At 48.3% G+C, this 21,956-nt stretch overlaps 1 protein-coding gene across 1 annotated transcript in view; it reads left to right on the top strand.

The window, feature by feature from the left end:
* xpo4 (exportin 4) overlaps window positions 1-21,956 on the top strand; it is a 62,194-nt gene that overhangs the window by 1,403 nt on the left and 38,835 nt on the right. The window contains 5 exon segments of the mRNA XM_072444164.1: window positions 3,012-3,117; window positions 4,453-4,594; window positions 4,931-5,069; window positions 7,115-7,231; window positions 12,247-12,400. Of these exon segments, the coding sequence (XP_072300265.1) occupies window positions 3,012-3,117; window positions 4,453-4,594; window positions 4,931-5,069; window positions 7,115-7,231; window positions 12,247-12,400 (658 nt within the window).

The following is a 21,956-nucleotide window of genomic DNA, read 5'->3' on the forward strand; positions in this document are numbered from 1 at the left end:
TCCTGAGCTGTGTCCTGAGCTGTGTCCTGGGCTGTGTCCTGGGCTGTGTCCTGGGCTGTGTCCTGGGCTGTGTCCTGGGCTGTGTCCTGGGCTGTGTCCAGGGCTGTGTCCTGGGCTGTGTCCAGGGCTGTGTCCAGGGCTGTGTCCAGGGCTGTGTCCAGGGCTGTGTCCAGAGCTGTGTCCAAAGCTGTGTCCAAAGCTGTGTCCTAGACTGGGGCAGAGTTGTGTCCAGAGTTGTGTCCAGAGTTGTGTCCAGAGTTGTGTCCAGAGTTGTGTCCAGAGTTGTGTCCAGAGTTGTGTCCAGAGTTGTGTCCAGAGTTGTGTCCTGGACCTGTGTCCTGAGCTGTGTCCTGAGCTGTGTCCTGAGCTGTGTCCTGAGCTGTGTCCAGAGCTGTGTCCAGAGCTGTGTCCTGAGCTGTGTCCTGAGCTGTGTCCAGAGCTGTGTCCAGAGCTGTGTCCAGAGCTGTGTCCAGGACTGGGGCAGAGTTGTTTCTGGACACTTGTCGGTCCGTGGCGATGACTGCAGTTGTCCCGGTGCCAGGCCTCTTGAGCCCTCTGCGTTCCTGGACACTCAGTGTGGGGATCACATGATCTGTAGCTCGGTCTTTTCGCTCGAGCACGACTGTTGGCACAGAACCTTCACTCGGTGTGTCACATGCAAACCAAAAAAGCGTTTTTTTTTTAATAACATTTGGTTTTGAGGTCTTGGACAAGCTCTGTCCTTGTCCAGTTTACATGCAGACCAGAAAGTCCAAGTCCTGACAAGAACGTGTCGTCCTCCTAACACTAGGTGGCGATATGCGGACTAATAGGCCCCCCCCATTCTGGTTGACCTTTTGTGCCTCATATAAACAACTGTCATGTGCATTTTAGAACAGCAGCACTCACAGTTTTGTTCATCTCGTATGTAACGTCCGCGTTATTGTGCAGATAAAGTGCTGCTGACCCTGGTGTTGTGTTCTTCTTTGTATGGTTGTGTTCTTCTTTGTATGGTTGTGTTCTTCTTTGTATGGTTGTGTTCTTCTTTGTATGGTTGTGTTCTTCTTTGTATGGTTGTGTTCTTCTTTGTATGGTTGTGTTCTTCTTTGTATGGTTGTGTTCCGGGGTCATAGGTCAGCGTGGGTCGTGGAGCATGCGCACAAGCCTTGTCTAGTTTCAGTGCGATTACACAATCTCATAATCTGAAGGCCAATTTCTCCGGGAGTAAAGTGTCTGAATGTATCGGATTAACCTGTTCACGCCCGCGCGGGTGAAAACCAGACTTTAACATTTCTATTACATCATCACTTTTATTTTCGTTGTCAATACCAGCAAGTTATACATTATTTTAAAGATTATTTTCTCAACAAAATGAATATGTCATTGATTTACATCAATACGCCCCAATAAGCAATTACCAATAGTCATAAAGTCTCAACATTTCATCAAAATGTCTTACCTGTTTTGCAAACGATGGCGGCCTCATCGGCGTTCAGTCCTTCAGTAAGCGGACTCGTTTTGTCCGTAATAATCCACAGAAAAACGATATCCACTTGAATCCACGTCCTTCACACATTTGAAGTTTTCCGATTTCGAAACGTAAAACAAAGTTTTCTTCTGTGAAAATATTCAGGATTAAGGCTCGTCTGGCGCATTTCTCCATCCATAGCAAATGGCCTGTTTGACTTATAAGATTGTGTTTGGCATCGATCTTTTCTTGAGACTGTTACCTACAGAATGAGAACATTTTTTTTGTCCACGGGTTTGTTTTTTACAGCCTCCGGGGAAAAAATGCACCGCTTCCGATGCATGCGTTCATGTTGTTTACATGTACATAGCTTTGGCTTAAGATAACGTAGAACATTTTGATTGACATATTATTCTAGCCAATGAGCCAAGCTTTTGAACGGTGGGTGGGACTTAGGAAAGAGCCAGAGCTTGTGTTTACAATTCACATGCGCAAAGACAGTCAAGAGCCAGTTTTTTCGGCAGTTTTGGATGCGCATTTTGTTAGATGTATGTATTATTATACCAATAAAAAAATAAAATAAAAACATTCATTTATTTTTATTTTTTTCACCTCTATTGGGAAACTCATTGGTAAACTCGTATTGATATATAAATATATTTATGTTAACCCTTTATATTTATATAAAGATAAAGACGGTGAGAGAGCAGCTGTGTAAAGACATTGAACTATTGGCTATTGGCATGAGGCCATATTATCTGCCCCGGGAGTTCTCACATGTGATTTTGATCGCAGTCTATGTGGCCCCGTCTGCCAATGCCGATAATGCTTGTGAAGCACTGCTCTCCTGCACTTGTAGCTGCAAACACAGCATCCACAGGCTCTCTTCCTCGTCTCTGGTGACTTTAACCACGCTCCTCCCTCTTCTGTTCTACCAACATACACCCAGTATGTTACCTGCCCCACCAGAGACAATAGAACATTGAACTTGTTTTTTGCCAACACCAAGGAGGCTTATTCCTCCTCCCCCCTCCCTCCCCTGGGCAGCTCGGACCACAACCTTGTACATCTGAGGCCTGTGTATGAACCCATCGTGCGCAGGCAGCCTGTGGTGCCCCGTGTGGTGAGGAGGTGGTCTGCTGAGAGTGAGGAGGCTCTGAGGGACTGTTTCAGCACCACTGTCTGGACTGAGCTTTATGACCCACATGGGAAGGACATCAACACCACCACAGAGTGCATCACGTTTGTTTGCATGTAAACCCACCCTGTGCTGCACAAAACAAATAAAGGTTCATTAGCTTTGAGGCTCTAGATCAATTTGTTTTTTCAATTTTGGGATCAGATGGAAAAAAAATAAATCCATTGAACAAATCTTACATGGATTAAAATCTAATAATTTTGCATATTTTCCTTTCATGAATCAAAATGACAAATGTAAAATAAAATTAACCTTTTAATTGAAAATCAATTGAACCAATGATACATGGACCATATTCCTTACCATCGAAATTGAGTTTGAAATGTTTCTTTCACATGAATGTTTAACTTTACCATTGCTTCCTAGGCTCCGCCCTCCATGGTCAGCACAGAGCAGAGGCAGCATGCGGAGCACGTCTTCCTGGCCTTCAGGAAGTCCAAGTCCCCGTTTGCTGTGTGCAAACACATCCTAGGTACCTCACCACACTGTCACCACACTGTCACCACACTGTCACCACACTGTCACCACACTGTCACCACACTGTCACCACACTGTCACCACACTGTCACCACACTGTCACCACACTGTCACCACACTGTCACCACACTGTCACCACACTGTCACCACACTTTCACCACACTGTCACCACACTGTCACGGTCACAAGCTAAACAAAACTGTTTTTATCTTAGTTTGAACATTGTCAGAGTAGAACCTGTCTCACATCTTCAGGAAGAATGTTCCAGATTTTAGCTGCATAAAACTGAAACACAGATTCCCTTGGGCCTCACGGCCGTGCGGCCGTGGATGATCACACTCCGCCTCTTAGGAGCGGCGTATCACGCCGTATTTTACCTGGTATTTGGCCACACAAAAATGTATGATCTGCTTTTGAAAGGATCCCTTGCTTCCTTCTTCCATTCTTCCGAGGTTTCGATGAAATTCTTTCAAATTGCGCAAACAAATGCGTAGCTTCGGCATTCTCCGGACCACGGCTCGGCAGCCAATCAGAGCCAAGCACACAAATTGTTTCGACCAATCAGCGCGCAGCATGCAAATTTTCACGTGGAAACGGTAAACTGTCATGGCGGACTATCGTCAAACGCTTCCCGGCCCGATTTAATGATAATATTCCCTTTTCTAGAGATTTATTAATACAAAAAAGTCCTTGCACTCGAAAATGCCCGTCCACATTTCAAAATACCCCGTCCAAAATACGGGAAGACGGCTCTCTATCTAAAAGCCTGCTCGTCTGCATCATTGTGATAGGACACATTTTCGCTGCGTATCAGCTGACCTAACGGCAACATGTAGAGGTAGAACAGAAGGGGTCAAAGTATTGACCCTTGGGGGCACCCCACACGTCAAGGGCGTGTGGTGTGAGACACAAAGTACTTCCTGTCTTCCAGATAGGACCTTAACCAGTTTAGGGCGGGGCCAGTGATGCCCACCCAGTCCTCTAGTCTCTGTAAGAGGATCCCATGATCGACAGTGTCAAAAGCAGCATCAGATCAACAGAATTAAGACTGAAGCTTTGCCCGTGTCAGTGTTCAGGCGGATGTCATTTGTCACCATGACAACAGCTGTCTCAGTGCTGTGATGAGGTCTAAAACCTGACTGAAAAACATTTAATGAGTTGTTTATTAAGAGGAAATATGTGAGCTGTTGGTTAAATGTAAGAAATGTGGTCAAAATGAGTGTAATCAAAATTTTGAGAGAAAAAAGAAAAGCATTGTGCCGCCCAAACGGAGATAATAATAAGATAATAATAGGGTATTTTTCTTTTTCTACTTTTACCCAATGGTCAGAGAGCAGTAAGGTGGACTACGTGCTGTTCCAGGCAGCAACAGCGATCATGGAGGCGGTGGTCCGGGAGTGGATCCTTCTGGAGAAGAGTAGCATTGAGTCCCTGCGCACTTTCCTCCTGACCTACGTCCTACAGAGGCCCAAGTACGTCTTCTCACAGCTCACACAGTGCACCTCACACAGCCACCACACAGTGCACCTCACACAGCCACCACACAGTGCACCTCACACAGCCACCACACAGTGCACCTCACACAGCCACCACACTGGTACACGTTTGGAAACAGATCATAAGCCATGTGTACTTTCTGCAGCCACGCACTCCATCAAGTATCCTTTATCATTTCTTCAATCTAGAGGAAAAATGTCCTATAAAAGATCTCAGTTTAACCTTTTGACATGTAATTTTGTTTATTTGAAGTGTTGAACTGATTTGTCTCCAGTGCTCTTTCACATGGGAGTTGACTCTGTGGTGTTCAGTCTGCAGAAGTACGTGCGAGAGCAGATCCTGCTTGCAGTGGCGGTCATCGTGAAGAGAGGCTCTTTGGACAAGTCCACCAGCTGCAAAAGTGTTCTCCATGAAGTGGGCCAGCTGATCAGCAGTGGGAACCCTGCAGCTGTGAGCATTTTTCATGTGAACCATATACCATATAACCAGTGTTTCCCCCAGCCCTATTTAGCGTAGCGGGCCAATACGCCCTTATCCTGAATCAATCAAAAGCCGCGACACTGCCCTTAATGTATCAGCTGTGCATAGCGGCCGATAGTTTGGTAAAGTTACCGTCACAGATTAGGACCTCCGAGGTCAATAGGTCCTAAACACGTCTTCATAGATCCACCACATGCCAAAATACTCATTTACACTGCCAAGCGACACAATCTCGTTTCTATAAATCAGATGCGTATTTTGGGCGCAGCAAATTACACTGCTCCAAATGTGCGACGAGTGCTTAGGGACCGTGATCAAATGTGCAGCAGGAGCTGAGACGCGTGCTTAGGGACCGTCATCAAATGGGCAGCCGGAGCCGAGGCGCGTGCTTAGGGATCGTCATCAAATGTGCAGCCGGAGCCGAGGCGCGTGCTTAGGGATCGTCATCAAATGTGCAGCCGGAGCCGAGACGAGTGCTTAGGGACCGTCATCAAATGTGCAGCCGGAGCCGAGACGAGTACTTAGGGACCGTGATCAAATGTGCAGCTGGAGCCGAGACGAGTACTTAGGGACCGTGATCAAATGTGCAGCTGGAGCCGAGACGAGTGCCTAGGGACCGTCATCAAATAGCAAAACCAAAAATGGAAACATTTTATAGCTGGAATGGAACATTTAATAGAGCGATACAATTTGAATAACACAATGAATACACCACAATGGACGCCACAGCAACCTTTATTTTACCATATGAAGCTTTATTTATGGAATATGATGTAATATGAAAATTAATCTTCAATAGCTTTTAAATATTTGATAGAGGGTCAATAATGACAATATATATCTACTATAACCTTTATCTTACCCATCAGAAGCATACATGTTTTTATGATGAATTATGGATATCAATCTTCAATAACTTTTTTATTATTGGATGTAGGGTCACCAAATTCACAGCACTTCAATAATTGAAATATAGATACCTTTATTGACTTGTGGCACTTCCCACCACAAATATAGCATGTACATAAATACATGGTTGTTGATAAAGTTATATTCTTTATTTGTTTGTGCCTCTTTCAAGGAGTCGCTATGTGCTCTTTGTAGGAGGTTTGCCCTTTAAAATCCCACTACGCCCTTTCTGAAATCCCACTACGCCCTTCTGAAATCCCACTACGCCCTTCTGAAATCCCACTACGCCCTTCTGAAATCCCACTACGCCCTTCTGAAATCCCACTACGCCCTTCTGAAATCCCACTACGCCCTTCTGAAATCCCACTACGCCCTTCTGAAATCCCACTACGCCCTTCTGAAATCCCACTACGCCTTTCTGAAATCCCACTACGCCCTTCTGAAATCCCACTACGCCCTTCTGAAATCCCACTACGCCCTTCTGAAATCCCACTACGCCCTTCTGAAATCCTGGGGGAAACACTGCATACAGTATGAACCATGTACAGTATGAACCATGTACAGAGCACAGTCTGATTGGGGCAGACATGTTTTCATGATGGAGAAACTGGGTTTATTATTCTTCCATAAGATAAGATAAGATAAGATATTCCTTTATTGTCCCACATGGGGAAATTTCATTGGTGCAACGCAGGTAGATCCAGAGGCAGATACAGAAGAACAGATCACTTATAGGAAGTCTGAAAAAAATCAAGCGGGCCTTAGTTTTGTGGTGCTTTGGCGGCTGTGGTCAGTTAGTCCTTTCGGTTGATCGATGTCGATGGTGTCTTAGCTGACCAAATATATTGCTGATCAACTAATTATTTAATTAGAATTGTATGTCTTTTTGTGCACAACAACAGAAAGGAAAATGCACAGATTGAGTTGGCTGGAGATTTGGGGGTGACTCGACAGTTTAATCAGATTTATGAAGATGCTATTGATTTGTCTATATATAGTTTTATATGTATATTTTTGTGCGAGTCAATGAATTGATGCACAGGACGTGTCGTTAGTCAACCACAGTCTCCAGTCTTTTTTGAGCTTTTTGTACCTTGTGTGTGCAGCAAACCCTGGCCTGCTCCATCCTCACAGCTCTGCTCAGTGAGTTCTCCAGCTCCAGCAAGACCAGCAGCATCGGCCTCAGCATGGAGTTCCACGGGAGCTGCAAGCGCCTCTTCCAGGTCTGACCTTCTGACCTCGTCCTTCTCACATCCTGACCTCGTCCTTCCCACATCCTGACCTCGTCCTTCTCACATCCTGACCTCGTCCTTCTCACACTCTGACCTCGTCCTTCACACATCCTGACCTCGTCCCTGACCTCGTCCTTCCCACATCCTGACCTCGTCCTTCTCACATCCTGACCTCGTCCTTCTCACATCCTGACCTCGTCCCTGACCTCGTCCCTCACACATCCTGACCTCGTCCTTCCCACATCCTGACCTCGTCCCTGACACATTCTGACCTAGTCCTTCCCACATTCTGACCTCGTCCTTCTCACATCCTGACCTCGTCCTTCCCACATCCTGACCTCGTCCCTGACACATTCTGACCTCGTCCTTCCCACATCCTGACCTCGTCCTTCCCACATCCTGACCTCGTCCTTCCCACATCCTGACCTCGTCCTTCTCACATCCTGACCTCGTCCTTCTCACATTCTGACCTCGTCCTTCTCACATCCTGACCTCGTCCCTGACACATTCTGACCTCGTCCCTCACACATCCTGACCTCGTCCCTGACCTCGTCCTTCACACACTCTGACCTCGTCCTTCACACATCCTGACCTCGTCCCTGACCTCGTCCTTCCCACATCCTGACCTCGTCCTTCTCACATCCTGACCTCGTCCTTCTCACATCCTGACCTCGTCCCTGACCTCGTCCCTCACACATCCTGACCTCGTCCTTCCCACATCCTGACCTCGTCCCTGACACATTCTGACCTAGTCCTTCCCACATTCTGACCTCGTCCTTCTCACATCCTGACCTCGTCCTTCACACATCCTGACCTCGTCCTTCACACATTCTGACCTCGTCCTTCACACATTCTGACCTCGTCCTTCACACATCCTGACCTCGTCCCTGACCTCGTCCCTCACACATCCTGACCTCGTCCTTCCCACATCCTGACCTCGTCCCTGACACATTCTGACCTAGTCCTTCCCACATTCTGACCTCGTCCTTCACACATTCTGACCTAGTCCTTCCCACATTCTGACCTCGTCCTTCTCACATCCTGACCTCGTCCTTCACACATCCTGACCTCGTCCTTCACACATTCTGACCTCGTCCTTCACACATTCTGACCTCGTCCTTCACACATCCTGACCTCGTCCCTGACCTCGTCCCTCACACATTCTGACCTCGTCCTTCACACATTCTGACCTCGTCCTTCACACATCCTGACCTCGTCCCTGACCTCGTCCCTCACACATTCTGACCTCGTCCTTCACACATCCTGACCTCGTCCTTCACACATTCTGACCTCGTCCTTCCCACATCCTGACCTCGTCCTTCACACATCCTGACCTCGTCCTTCCCACATCCTGACCTCGTCCTTCCCACATTCTGACCTCGTCCTTCACACATCCTGACCTCGTCCTTCACACATTCTGACCTCGTCCTTCACACGTCCTGACCTCGTCCTTCACACATTCTGACCTCGTCCTTCACACATTCTGACCTCGTCCTTCACACATCCTGACCTCGTCCCTGACCTCGTCCCTCACACATCCTGACCTCGTCCTTCCCACATTCTGACCTCGTCCTTCCCACATTCTGACCTCGTCCTTCCCACATTCTGACCTCGTCCCTGACCTCGTCCTTCACACATCCTGACCTCGTCCCTGACCTCGTCCCTCACACATCCTGACCTCGTCCTTCCCACATCCTGACCTCGTCCTTCCCACATCCTGACCTCGTTCTTCCCACATTCTGACCTCGTCCTTCACACATCCTGACCTCGTCCTTCACACATCCTGACCTCGTCCTTCACACGTCCTGACCTCGTCCTTCCCACATTCTGACCTCGTCCTTCACACATCCTGACCTCGTCCCTCACACATCCTGACCTCGTCCTTCACACATTCTGACCTCGTCCTTCACACGTCCTGACCTCGTCCTTCACACATTCTGACCTCGTCCTTCACACATCCTGACCTCGTCCTTCACACATTCTGACCTCGTCCCTGACCTCGTCCCTCACACATCCTGACCTCGTCCTTCCCACATTCTGACCTCGTCCTTCCCACATTCTGACCTCGTCCTTCACACATCCTGACCTCGTCCCTGACCTCGTCCCTCACACATCCTGACCTCGTCCTTCCCACATTCTGACCTCGTCCTTCACACATTCTGACCTCGTCCTTCCCACATTCTGACCTCGTCCCTGACCTCGTCCCTCACACATCCTGACCTCGTCCTTCACACATCCTGACCTCGTCCTTCCCACATCCTGACCTCGTCCTTCCCACATTCTGACCTCGTCCTTCCCACATTCTGACCTCGTCCTTCCCACATTCTGACCTCGTCCCTGACCTCGTCCCTCACACATCCTGACCTCGTCCTTCCCACATTCTGACCTCGTCCCTGACCTCGTCCCTCACACATCCTGACCTTGTCCTTCACACATCCTGACCTCGTCCTTCCCACATTCTGACCTCGTCCTTCACACATTCTGACCTCGTCCTTCCCACATTCTGACCTCGTCCCTGACCTCGTCCTTCACACATCCTGACCTCGTCCCTGACCTCGTCCCTCACACATCCTGACCTCGTCCTTCCCACATCCTGACCTCGTCCTTCACACATCCTGACCTCGTCCCTGACCTCGTCCCTCACACATCCTGACCTCGTCCTTCACACATTCTGACCTCGTCCTTCTCACATTCTGACCTCGTCCTTCACACATCCTGACCTCGTCCTTCACACATCCTGACTTCGTCCTTCCCACATTCTGACCTCGTCCCTCACACATCCTGACCTCGTCCTTCACACATTCTGACCTCGTCCCTCACACATTCTGACCTCGTCCCTCACACATTCTGACCTCGTCCTTCACACATTCTGACCTCGTCCCTCACACATCCTGACCTCGTCCTTCACACATTCTGACCTCGTCCTTCTCACATTCTGACCTCGTCCTTCACACATCCTGACCTCGTCCTTCTCACATTCTGACCTCGTCCTTCACACATCCTGACCTCGTCCTTCCCACATTCTGACCTCGTCCCTGACCTCGTCCCTCACACATCCTGACCTCGTCCTTCCCACATTCTGACCTCGTCCTTCACACATTCTGACCTCGTCCTTCCCACATTCTGACCTCGTCCCTGGCCTCGTCCCTCACACATCCTGACCTCGTCCTTCACACATCCTGACCTCGTCCTTCCCACATCCTGACCTCGTCCTTCACACATCCTGACCTCGTCCCTCACACATCCTGACCTTGTCCTTCACACATTCTGACCTCGTCCTTCCCACATTCTGACCTCGTCCTTCACACATTCTGACCTCGTCCTTCCCACATTCTGACCTCGTCCCTGACCTCGTCCTTCACACATCCTGACCTCGTCCCTGACCTCGTCCCTCACACATCCTGACCTCGTCCTTCCCACATCCTGACCTCGTCCTTCACACATCCTGACCTCGTCCCTGACCTCGTCCCTCACACATCCTGACCTCGTCCTTCACACATTCTGACCTCGTCCTTCTCACATTCTGACCTCGTCCTTCACACATCCTGACCTCGTCCTTCACACATCCTGACTTCGTCCTTCCCACATTCTGACCTCGTCCCTCACACATCCTGACCTCGTCCTTCACACATTCTGACCTCGTCCCTCACACATTCTGACCTCGTCCCTCACACATTCTGACCTCGTCCTTCACACATTCTGACCTCGTCCCTGACCTCGTCCCTCACACATCCTGACCTCGTCCCTCACACATCCTGACCTCGTCCTTCACACATTCTGACCTCGTCCTTCTCACATTCTGACCTCGTCCTTCACACATCCTGACCTCGTCCTTCTCACATTCTGACCTCGTCCTTCACACATCCTGACCTCGTCCTTCCCACATTCTGACCTCGTCCCTGACCTCGTCCCTCACACATCCTGACCTCGTCCTTCCCACATTCTGACCTCGTCCTTCACACATTCTGACCTCGTCCTTCCCACATTCTGACCTCGTCCCTGGCCTCGTCCCTCACACATCCTGACCTCGTCCTTCACACATCCTGACCTCGTCCTTCACACATTCTGACCTCGTCCTTCACACATTCTGACCTCGTCCTTCACACATCCTGACCTCGTCCCTGACCTCGTCCCTCACACATCCTGACCTCGTCCTTCCCACATCCTGACCTCGTCCCTGACACATTCTGACCTAGTCCTTCCCACATTCTGACCTCGTCCTTCACACATTCTGACCTAGTCCTTCCCACATTCTGACCTCGTCCTTCTCACATCCTGACCTCGTCCTTCACACATCCTGACCTCGTCCTTCACACATTCTGACCTCGTCCTTCACACATTCTGACCTCGTCCTTCACACATCCTGACCTCGTCCCTGACCTCGTCCCTCACACATTCTGACCTCGTCCTTCACACATTCTGACCTCGTCCTTCACACATCCTGACCTCGTCCCTGACCTCGTCCCTCACACATTCTGACCTCGTCCTTCACACATCCTGACCTCGTCCTTCCCACATCCTGACCTCGTCCTTCACACATCCTGACCTCGTCCTTCACACATCCTGACCTCGTCCATCACACATCCTGACCTCGTCCTTCACACATCCTCCTGACCTTGTCCCTGACCTCGTCCTTCACACATCCTGACCTCGTCCCTGACCTCGTCCTTCTCACATTCTGACCTCGTCCTTCACACATCCTGACTTCGTCCTTCCCACATTCTGACCTCGTCCTTCCCACATCCTGACCTCGTCCATCACACATCCTGACCTCGTCCTTCACACATCCTCCTGACCTTGTCCCTGACCTCGTCCTTCACACATCCTCCTGACCTTGTCCCTGACCTCGTCCTTCAGACATCCTGACCTCGTCCTTCACACATTCTGACCTCGTCCTTCACACATCCTCCTGACCTCGTCCCTGACCTCGTCCTTCACACATCCTGACCTCGTCCTGTGCTGTTGTCCTGACGCTCCTCTGTCTGTGCTGTTGTCCGGCTGTGCAGGAGGACGCTCTTCAACAGATCTTTGTCATGACCATGGAGGTGCTGCAGGAGTTCAGCCGCAGAGAGAACCTCAGTGCGCACATGTCGTCTGTGTTTCAGCGCTATCTGTCACTGGCCAATCAGGTTCTCAGTTGGAACTTCCTTCCACCAAACCATATCCTTTCCATGAGAAATGCATTCCGGGCTGAAGTCCTACGTAAGTTCTCATTTGTACCCCATTAGTATTGCTCCAGGATTAGGAGCATGGTTACTTCATATCTGGGAACACAGATGAGTCATTTTGATGTCATGTTTTTGCATATTGAGTGCGCTGATGATGCAATAAAATATCAGGCATTTTGGAGATTCAGGAATCTCATGATTCCATTCATGAATCAGGACCTCACAATTCTGTCATGAGTCTTAAAATAATCAAAATGTTTCTATCATTTCTGGGGAGAAAAAACTGTAAAATAATCTTTTAATTATTGTTATCATAAATATGATGTGAATTGCAGATCTGCAGCCTAATTTAGTTTATGGCATTTGTTTTCGTTTAATAAACATAATGTACACAGACTGAAAAGCCACTTTCGGGCCGCCCAGGGAATTGGAATTGTGTGCGTGGTCAGTGTCCTGTTAAGATGTATCTGGAGGATTGTATTTAGAATTTTTTAGTTCACATGTTTTTGGTAAAGGACACACAAGGAAAATAAGTATTTTGTAAGTTTTCCCAGTTAGAAATTATGGAAATCACATTGTTTGATTTAAAAAAAAAAAGAAAATTGTATGTTATAGTTATAAGTATTTGAACAGCTGAGAAAATGTGTTAATATTTGGTACAGAAGCCTTTGTTACAGTTCCAGAGGTCAGATGTTTCCTGTAGTTCTGGACCAGGTTTGCACAGCAGGGATTCTGGCCACGCCTCCACACAGATCTTCTCTAGATCCGTCAGGTTTCAGGGCTGTTGCTAAGCAACACAGTTTCATCTCCCTCCAGACATTTTCTATGATGGTTCCTCCCCCAAAGCGTGATGTTTCCTCCCCCAAAGCGTGATGTTTCCTCCCCCAAAGCGTGATGGTTCCTCCCCCAAAGCGTGATGTTTCCTCCCCCAAAGCGTGATGTTTCCTCCCCCAAAGCGTGATGTTTCCTCCCCCAAAGCGTGATGTTTCCTCCCCCAAAGCGTGATGTTTCCTCCCCCAAAGCGTGATGTTTCCTCCCCCAAAGCGTGATGTTTCCTCCCCCAAAGCGTGATGTTTCCTCCCCCAAAGCGTGATGTTTCCTCCCCCAAAGCGAGATGTTTCCTCCCCCAAAGCGTGATGTTTCCTCCCCCAAAGCGTGATGTTTCCTCCCCCAAAGCGGGATGTTTCCTCCCCCAAAGCGGGATGGTTCCTCCCCCAAAGCGTGATGTTTCCTCCCCCAAAGCGTGATGTTTCCTCCCCCAAAGCGTGATGTTTCCTCCCCCAAAGCGTGATGTTTCCTCCCCCAAAGCGTGATGTTTCCTCCCCCAAAGCGTGATGTTTCCTCCCCCAAAGCGTGATGTTTCCTCCCCCAAAGCGTGATGTTTCCTCCCCCAAAGCGTGATGTTTCCTCCCCCAAAGCGTGATGTTTCCTCCCCCAAAGCGTGATGTTTCCTCCCCCAAAGCGTGATGTTTCCTCCCTCAAAGCGTGATGTTTCCTCCCCCAAAGCGTGATGTTTCCTCCCCCAAAGCGTGATGTTTCCTCCATGTTTCCTCCCCCAAAGCGTGATGTTTCCTCCATGTTTCCTCCCCCAAAGCGTGATGTTTCCTCCCCCAAAGCGTGATGGTTCCTCCCCCAAAGCGTGATGGTTCCTCCCCCAAAGCGTGATGTTTCCTCCCCCAAAGCGTGATGTTTCCTCCCCCAAAGCGTGATGTTTCCTCCCCCAAAGCGTGATGTTTCCTCCTCCAAAGCGTGATGTTTCCTCCCCCAAAGCGTGATGTTTCCTCCCCCAAAGCGTGATGTTTCCTCCATGTTTCCTCCCCCAAAGCGTGATGGTTCCTCCATGTTTCCTCCCCCAAAGCGTGATGGTTCCTCCCCCAAAGCGTGATGTTTCCTCCCCCAAAGCGTGATGTTTCCTCCCCCAAAGCGTGATGTTTCCTCCCCCAAAGCGTGATGTTTCCTCCCCCAAAGCGTGATGTTTCCTCCCCCAAAGCGTGATGTTTCCTCCCCCAAAGCGTGATGTTTCCTCCCCCAAAGCCTGATGTTTCCTCCCCCAAAGCGTGATGGTTCCTCCCCCAAAGCGTGATGTTTCCTCCCCCAAAGCGTGATGTTTCCTCCCCCAAAGCGTGATGTTTCCTCCCCCAAAGCGTGATGTTTCCTCCCCCAAAGCGTGATGTTTCCTCCCCCAAAGCGTGATGTTTCCTCCCCCAAAGCGTGATGTTTCCTCCCCCAAAGCGTGATGTTTCCTCCCCCAAAGCCTGATGTTTCCTCCCCCAAAGCCTGATGTTTCCTCCCCCAAAGCCTGATGTTTCCTCCCCCAAAGCCTGATGTTTCCTCCCCCAAAGCCTGATGTTTCCTCCCCCAAAGCCTGATGTTTCCTCCCCCAAAGCGTGATGTTTCCTCCCCCAAAGCGTGATGTTTCCTCCCCCAAAGCGTGATGTTTCCTCCCCCAAAGCGTGATGTTTCCTCCCCCAAAGCGTGATGTTTCCTCCCCCAAAGCGGGATGTTTCCTCCCCCAAAGCGTGATGTTTCCTCCCCCAAAGCCTGACGTTTCCTCCCCCAAAGCGTGATGTTTCCTCCCCCAAAGCGTGATGTTTCCTCCCCCAAAGCGGGATGTTTCCTCCCCCAAAGCGTGATGTTTCCTCCCCCAAAGCGTGATGTTTCCTCCCCCAAAGCGTGATGTTTCCTCCCCCAAAGCGTGATGTTTCCTCCCCCATGCTTCACAGTAGTGATGGTGTTCTTGGGATGGTCCTCATCCTTCTTCTTCCTCCAAACACGGCGAGTGTAATCCAAACTGTAGATGTGGATGAGGCTGTGGATGACAGAAAGGGGAAGGACATTTTTGTAGTTCTATTTTGGTCTCCTCCAGTGTTGTGCCTGAACACGTTCATTGAACGAAAGTTCTCGAACGCGTTCATAATTTTGGTGAACGTGAACTGAACGTACTGTATTACTGCTGAAGAACGAAACTGTGAACGCGTTCATTCTGGTGTCTGAACGGCACGTTCATTCATTTTAATTTCGTTCAATAAGGTGTTAGATTTCTAGAGACTTCCAGGCGAAAAACACACTGTTATGTCGCCCAACCAGAGCCTGGCAAGTGTGAGAGCTCCGAAGTTGTAGAGGCCGATAGCGCAGATGGAGATCTCACCTGTCGCACTGCGCATGTGCATCAAAACAAAAGGCAGCATGGACGCGACGGCAACAGAGCAGCAGGAGTCGCCCTACGACCAGTTATAAGGAGTCTCATGTTTTTGAGAATATACTGTGGGGTTGAAAACTGCTGCTGCTGCTGCCGCTGCCGCTGCTGCCGCTGCCGCTGCTGCCGCTGCCGCTGCTGCCGCTGCCGCTGCTGCCGCTGCCGCTGCTGCCGCTGCCGCTGCTGCCGCTGCCGCTGCTGCCGCTGCCGCTGCTGCTGCTGCCGCCGCTGCTGCTGCTGCCGCTGCTGCTAGTGTGGTGCTGAATGGACAGCACATGGGGAAGTCTGTCCCTTCAATGTGAATGTAAATCCTGAGGAAGGATTCAAAATTGGATGAAGATGAAATCTGGCACATAGTTGCAGCATTAAACTAATACAATAATTGCTGCCTGTGGTTGTATTTGGGCTGTGGAAATAATTTAGAAACAGAGCATAACATTGAAAAAAATAACTGAACTAGTTAATTTTTCGGAGCTGTGAACTTAGTTCAAAGTTTTTAATTATGAACTGAACTAGTTCATGTAGAAAGTGAACTTTCCCAACACTGGTCTCTGACCACATGACTTTCTCCCATGATCCTCTGGATCATCCAGATGGTCATTGGTAAACTTCATGGACATGCCTGGACGTGGTGCTGACTTAAGCAGGAGAACCTTCTGTGCGATGCATGAGTTTAAACATGTATTAAGCTGAGTTCACACTGCTGTGTCCAAATTCGCGCCGGACGCCCGAGTTGGACGCTTGTACAGCCGACTTAACTCACCAGCAGACACCCGTCAGAGGCGGTCAGCACATGTGCAGTGGAGGAGTTGTTGTGTTTCCCAGTGTTGCTTTTTTCCTGGTGCGATGGAAGAACAGCTGGAGAAAGTGGATTTGGTGCATTAACTTTACAAAGTCCAAAAACGTCCTGGAGGAACTTGGAGGCAGGAAAAAAGACCATCACAAGGACTGGACTGACAGGCACCAGATATTAGACAAATTTAAAAAAAATCATACTCAAACTTAATTTGGAAATGGACAAATTTGAGACTCTGGACCCAATTGGGGGTTTTATGCTTAATCTATGTCTAATTGTGTATTTATTTAGATTTTTGCTCTAGCCTTAAATTCTATTTTGAAAATAAGATTTTTTTAACTTTTAAAAATAAAATGAACTGTGGTCCCAGCTCTCTTCAGGTCAATGACCAGCTCCTCCTGTAGTTCTGGGCTGATTCCTCACCTTTCTTCTCATCATTGACCCCACGAGGTGAGATCTTCATGGAGCCCCAGTCCAAGGGAGATTGACAGTCCTCTTTAGCCTCTTCCATGGCAGCAGATGGAGTTTGTCTGATTGTGGCCTGGACAGGGATCTTTATGCAGCTAACGAGCTCAAACAGGAGCTTCTCATTTAGATGAGGAAGTGGAGCAGAGGTGGACTTTCTAAAGGCAGACTAACAGCTCTTTGAGAGACAGAATTCTTGCTGATTGGCAGGTAAATACTTATTTGCAGCAATAACATACAGATGTATTAATTTAAAAATCATACAATGTGATTTCCAGATGTTTTCAAAATTGCTGCGTGTTCAAATACTTTGTTTCCTCCCTGTATTTTTCAAAAACTGACAGCTTTTATCCCTGTTCTAACATTGTCCTCTCATCAAAAGCACACCTGGAGTAGCATTTAGCTTCATTCACACTAGTTTGATGAATCCTGGTCAGAAAATCCTCTCCCTCCTTTGGTAAACAACACTTTTGTCCACCTGTGACGCGGCTCCACGTTCATAAATCATTGCCAGACTCTGAGCATTTCTGCAGTTTAATCACAATCAGTATAACGTTGTGCTGCGACCAGGAAGTGGTCAGCTTGAAATGTGTTGAAATCATGAATCCATGTTCATCTTAAACTGTATGTAATTCAGTCTGCAGCCAGTAGATGGCGCCAAACACGGGTATTCTTGGGTTAAATGGCAGCGCTACAGTTCTAAAACATTAGATGCCATAGTAATGTTATCAATAGTATGTTTAAAGGCTGATTCTGCATTATTTGTTTTATGTATTTTTTCTGATGAGGGACTGATCTCATCAGGAACCACCTCCTTGTTTCCATGGAGATGTAGTTGCCTGGAATGAGACACATTAACATTGATTGTATCTCTTATTGAATTGACATCAGCCTCAGTCAGAACATTGTTCTGCCCACACAGAATCTCCCCGGCACGTTTCTGTCTTTATTCACACATACAATTCTCTACATTAGTAATTATACTAGGTTCATAAAGGCAGGGAAATCAATTCTTTGTTTATTCACACATTACCTCTGTTCTGGCAAAGTCTGTGTATTCTCAGCTCAGGCTGTATGTGTGAAGAGAGCGTCATTCCAAACTCCCACAAGCCCTTTGGGAGCTATTTAGGCTGCCCCAAATAAATTGTCTGTTTGCTGTAACCCGAGTCAACCTTTTTCAAGTGGGTCGGACGGTAGGCAAATTCTTATTTTTTTTTTACTTTGAAGGGGGGGAAAAAGATCTAAATTTTGCCATTTTTTGACTCTGAGTGACCACCAGGGGTCAGGCCTTAACAGTCCAGGGGTCAGGTTTCAACAGTCCAGGGGTCAGGTTTCAACAGTCCAGGGGTCGGGCTTCAACAGTCCAGGGGTCAGGCTTCAACAGTCCAGGGGTCGGGCTTCAACAGTCCAGGGGTCAGAGGCTTCAACAGTCCAGGGGTCAGAGGCTTCAACAGTCCAGGGGTCAGAGGCTTCAACAGTCCAGGGGTCAGGCTTCAACAGTCCAGGGGTCAGGCTTCAACAGTCCAGGGGTCAGGCTTCAACAGTCCAGGGGTCAGGCTTCAACAGTCCAGGGGTCAGGCTTCAACAGTCCAGGGGTCAGAGGCTTCAACAGTCCAGGGGTCGGGCTTCAACAGTCCAGGGGTCAGGCTTCAACAGTCCAGGGGTCAGAGGCTTCAACAGTCCAGGGGTCGGGCTTCAACAGTCAATGACGGAAAACGTCTCTATCAACCCGATCAGGAGACTAAATCTCACGATTTTAAGATATTTCAATCGACCTTTTGTAGCCGCTATCCTTCATTTTGGTAGCGAAGGCGAGCGGGGGGGGGCACGGTTGCCGCCATGTTTGTTGTGATGACGCTGCTGGGCGTGTTTCAATCCCAGAATGCATTGCGTAAGTCAAATTTCACACCGTGATAGAGCGTGACATGTACTATGGTCACTTCAGTGGCGCCGACAGAGGCAAACCAACTTGTAAAAGGCAATAAAACAATACTTTAGCGCATTCTGTTTTGTTACAGACGCAGGACTGAAGACTCACATGTGTTGTGCAGTGCGTTATTAGTCCTTTGAGATGAAAGATAGGTTTACCAACGTGATAAAAATATTTGACAGGGCGGTTTAGGACAGACCGGTCGGTGAGTCGGCGAAATAATTGAAAAATAAAAGATTTTGACGTTTTTTCAACAAAATGCTGATTTTTTTTCTCCAGTCGGCTAGTTTTATACCGGGTCGGTCAGGTTACGGCAAACAGACATATTGTTTTGCTCAGCCTCATAGGAATTCATTTTCAGGTGCTTTTCACCGTGACCTGATTTTTATAGTGTGCTTTATGGGGCCCCAGCCTTAAGGACACGGGATCCTGGGACATTTGTCTAAGGACGGGGGATGCTGGGACGTTTGTCTAAGGACGGGGGATGCTGGGACGTTTGTCTAAGGACAGGGGATGCTGGGACATTTGTCTAAGGACACGGGATGATGGGACAAGTCTTTATGAACATTGTTGAATCTGTTTTTCACTGTCGCCCTCGAGGAAACTGCTGCTGTGGTTTTGAGCGTTACACAGATGACTTGAGTATATTATGGGCTGGTACTACCTGACTTGTGGAGGACCTGTGGAGGACCTGTGGAGGACCTGTGGAGGACCTGTGGATGACCTGTGGAGGACCTGTGGATTACTGGCACATGTCCTGGGACAGTTGCTCACATTGTTGTGTAAAGCTTTGGTTGGGCGTGTGGCTTATGGTGGCTCCAGTGTGAGAGGAGATCACTTTCAAAGGCTGGGTTGTGAGTGGCTCCCTGGAGAATGCCTGGCTCGTGGCTCGTGCCGCTCTGTGTGTCTGTGCTCATAGACACACATGGATAGTTTATAGACTGCCTTTAGGACCCCCGACCCCGCAGCCTGTGCCACACTCGTATAGCTTGGGATCAGAATGGGCTCTAGGGAATGTAATCCTATTGAAATGAAGTACTATATTTTTGGATGCAGCAAGGAACTTTAATCATAGTAATTATGCATTGCATTGTCTTTGCCTCACATTTCAGCTTGTGAACAAAATGATCAGAGCGTTTCTTTTTTTAAACAAACATTTGTCTGGAGTAGTTGTGATTTTACAATTATTCACAATCAATACCACTAAAAGTAGTGAAATTGTAACTTTTGTTACACCGAGAAAGGCTTTGGGATTGTAGTAGGAGTAAATGTATAAGTCTGCAGGCGAAGACCAGGGCTTTAACACTGAAGCTGCGTCACGCAGAATGACACACTTTTAGCTTGTTTATTGTTCCAGTTTGCTAGCTGTATAAGCTGTATTCATATCCTTCACATCTACAGTGGCTTGCAACAGTTCAATTCAATTTATTTTTGTAAGGCCCAAAATCACACCAGCAGTTGCCTCAGTGGGTGACGAAGTGGAGGAATCTCCACTTGTGCCTTAAATGTACTTTTCACACCACATTTAATCCTTCCATTTCATTTGATTCAATAAACTACTGGTGAGCTGCACACATATCCAAGCTCATATTGGTATAAACCTTATTAGTTTGTATATTTAATTCAATATACAGTTCATTTATTAAATGTATTAAGAACTCACAATCATTATTAATTTAAGTGTTTTATTTCGGTTAATTAAAAAAAAAAAAAAAGTACTTTAGCAGGGGAGTTTCTTTCATACTTACCTGGTCCATGTGATATTATGTGATTATGTTGTGTCTGTTTGTCCAATCAGTCCTTCCCTTCTTGTATTATATTAGAGATATTTCCAACTAGGACGGGTCAGTTTTGTCCAGTTCTAAGTTGTTGAAAGCAAAAGTGTCTCTTTAGGGGCTTTGTACCACTCTGAGCTGAACCTGGTAAGATTTATTTAATTGATTGCACCTTGATTTTCCAACACTGTTATTTCAGCTCCTGATCTTTTATTTTTCTCTTCTCAGAATGCAAATAAGAATTGGAAAAGGTTTATTGCCAATGACTAAAATTCACAAACACAGGAACTTGCTTTGGTGATTAGGTGCAATATAAAAAAGGAACAATGATAAAAGAACATTTATAAAATCAATTGACGCATGCATTAAATAAATAGGCTTATTATGTACTAAAAAGTTAGTTAACTTTACAGATGTAGTGAAGAAAGTGAACAGTGCAGTGATTGATTGATTGATTGATTGATTGATTAGTTCAATCATAGTTAAAGTGACAGTGTTTGAGAAGTGTTCATGAGTCCAACGGCCGAGGGAAAGAAACTGTTCTAGTGGAGGAGGTTCTGGTCTGGTTCTGGAAAAGGGTCGGCTGTGATTGGACCCTCACGTCCCAGAGTCCTGGAGACGTACAGGTCCTGCAGAGATGAAGTCTGCAGCCGCTCACCTTCTCAGCAGAGCACACAATATGCTGTAGTCTCTGTTTGTCCCTGGCTGTGGCTCCAGCGTACCACATGGTGATGGAGGAGGTGAGGATGGACTCAATGATGGCCGTGTAGAACTGCACCATCATCTCCGCTGTCAGCTTGGCTTTGGTTTGTGTACAGGGAGAAGAGCAGGGGAGAAAGTACACAGCCCTGTGGAGCTCCTGTGCTGGTAGTCCGAGTGTCTGAGACATTCTTCCCCAACCGCACACACTGCCTCCATCAGGAAGTCAGTGGAATCAGTGCTCCCCCCGCAGGTGGAGGGTGAGTCAGTGCTCCCCCCGCAGGTGGAGGGTGAGTCAGTGCTCCCCCCGCAGGTGGAGGGTGAGTCAGTGTTCCCCCCGCAGGTGGAGGGTGAGTCAGTGTTCCCCCCGCAGGTGGAGGGTGAGTCAGTGCTCCCCCCGCAGGTGGAGGGTGAGTCAGTGTTCCCCCCGCAGGTGGAGGGTGAGTCAGTGCTCCCCCCGCAGGTGGAGGGTGAGTCAGTGTTCCCCCCGCAGGTGGAGGGTGAGTCAGTGCTCCCCCCGCTCCCCCTGCAGGTGGAGGGTGAGTCAGTGCTCCCCCCGCAGGTGGAGTCAGTGCTCCCCCGCAGGTGGAAGGTGAGTCAGTGCTCCCCCTGTGTGTGTCTATACTCCTGTCATAACCGGAAGTCGTCTATTGTGGATGGAATAAGCGTTAAATGCTGCACATTTTT

This window comes from Eucyclogobius newberryi, unplaced genomic scaffold (genome assembly GCF_026437365.1).
Source record: "Eucyclogobius newberryi isolate DKJ021-1_F unplaced genomic scaffold, fEucNew1.0.hap1 SCAF_14, whole genome shotgun sequence".
NCBI classification, from domain to species: domain Eukaryota; kingdom Metazoa; phylum Chordata; class Actinopteri; order Gobiiformes; family Gobiidae; genus Eucyclogobius; species Eucyclogobius newberryi.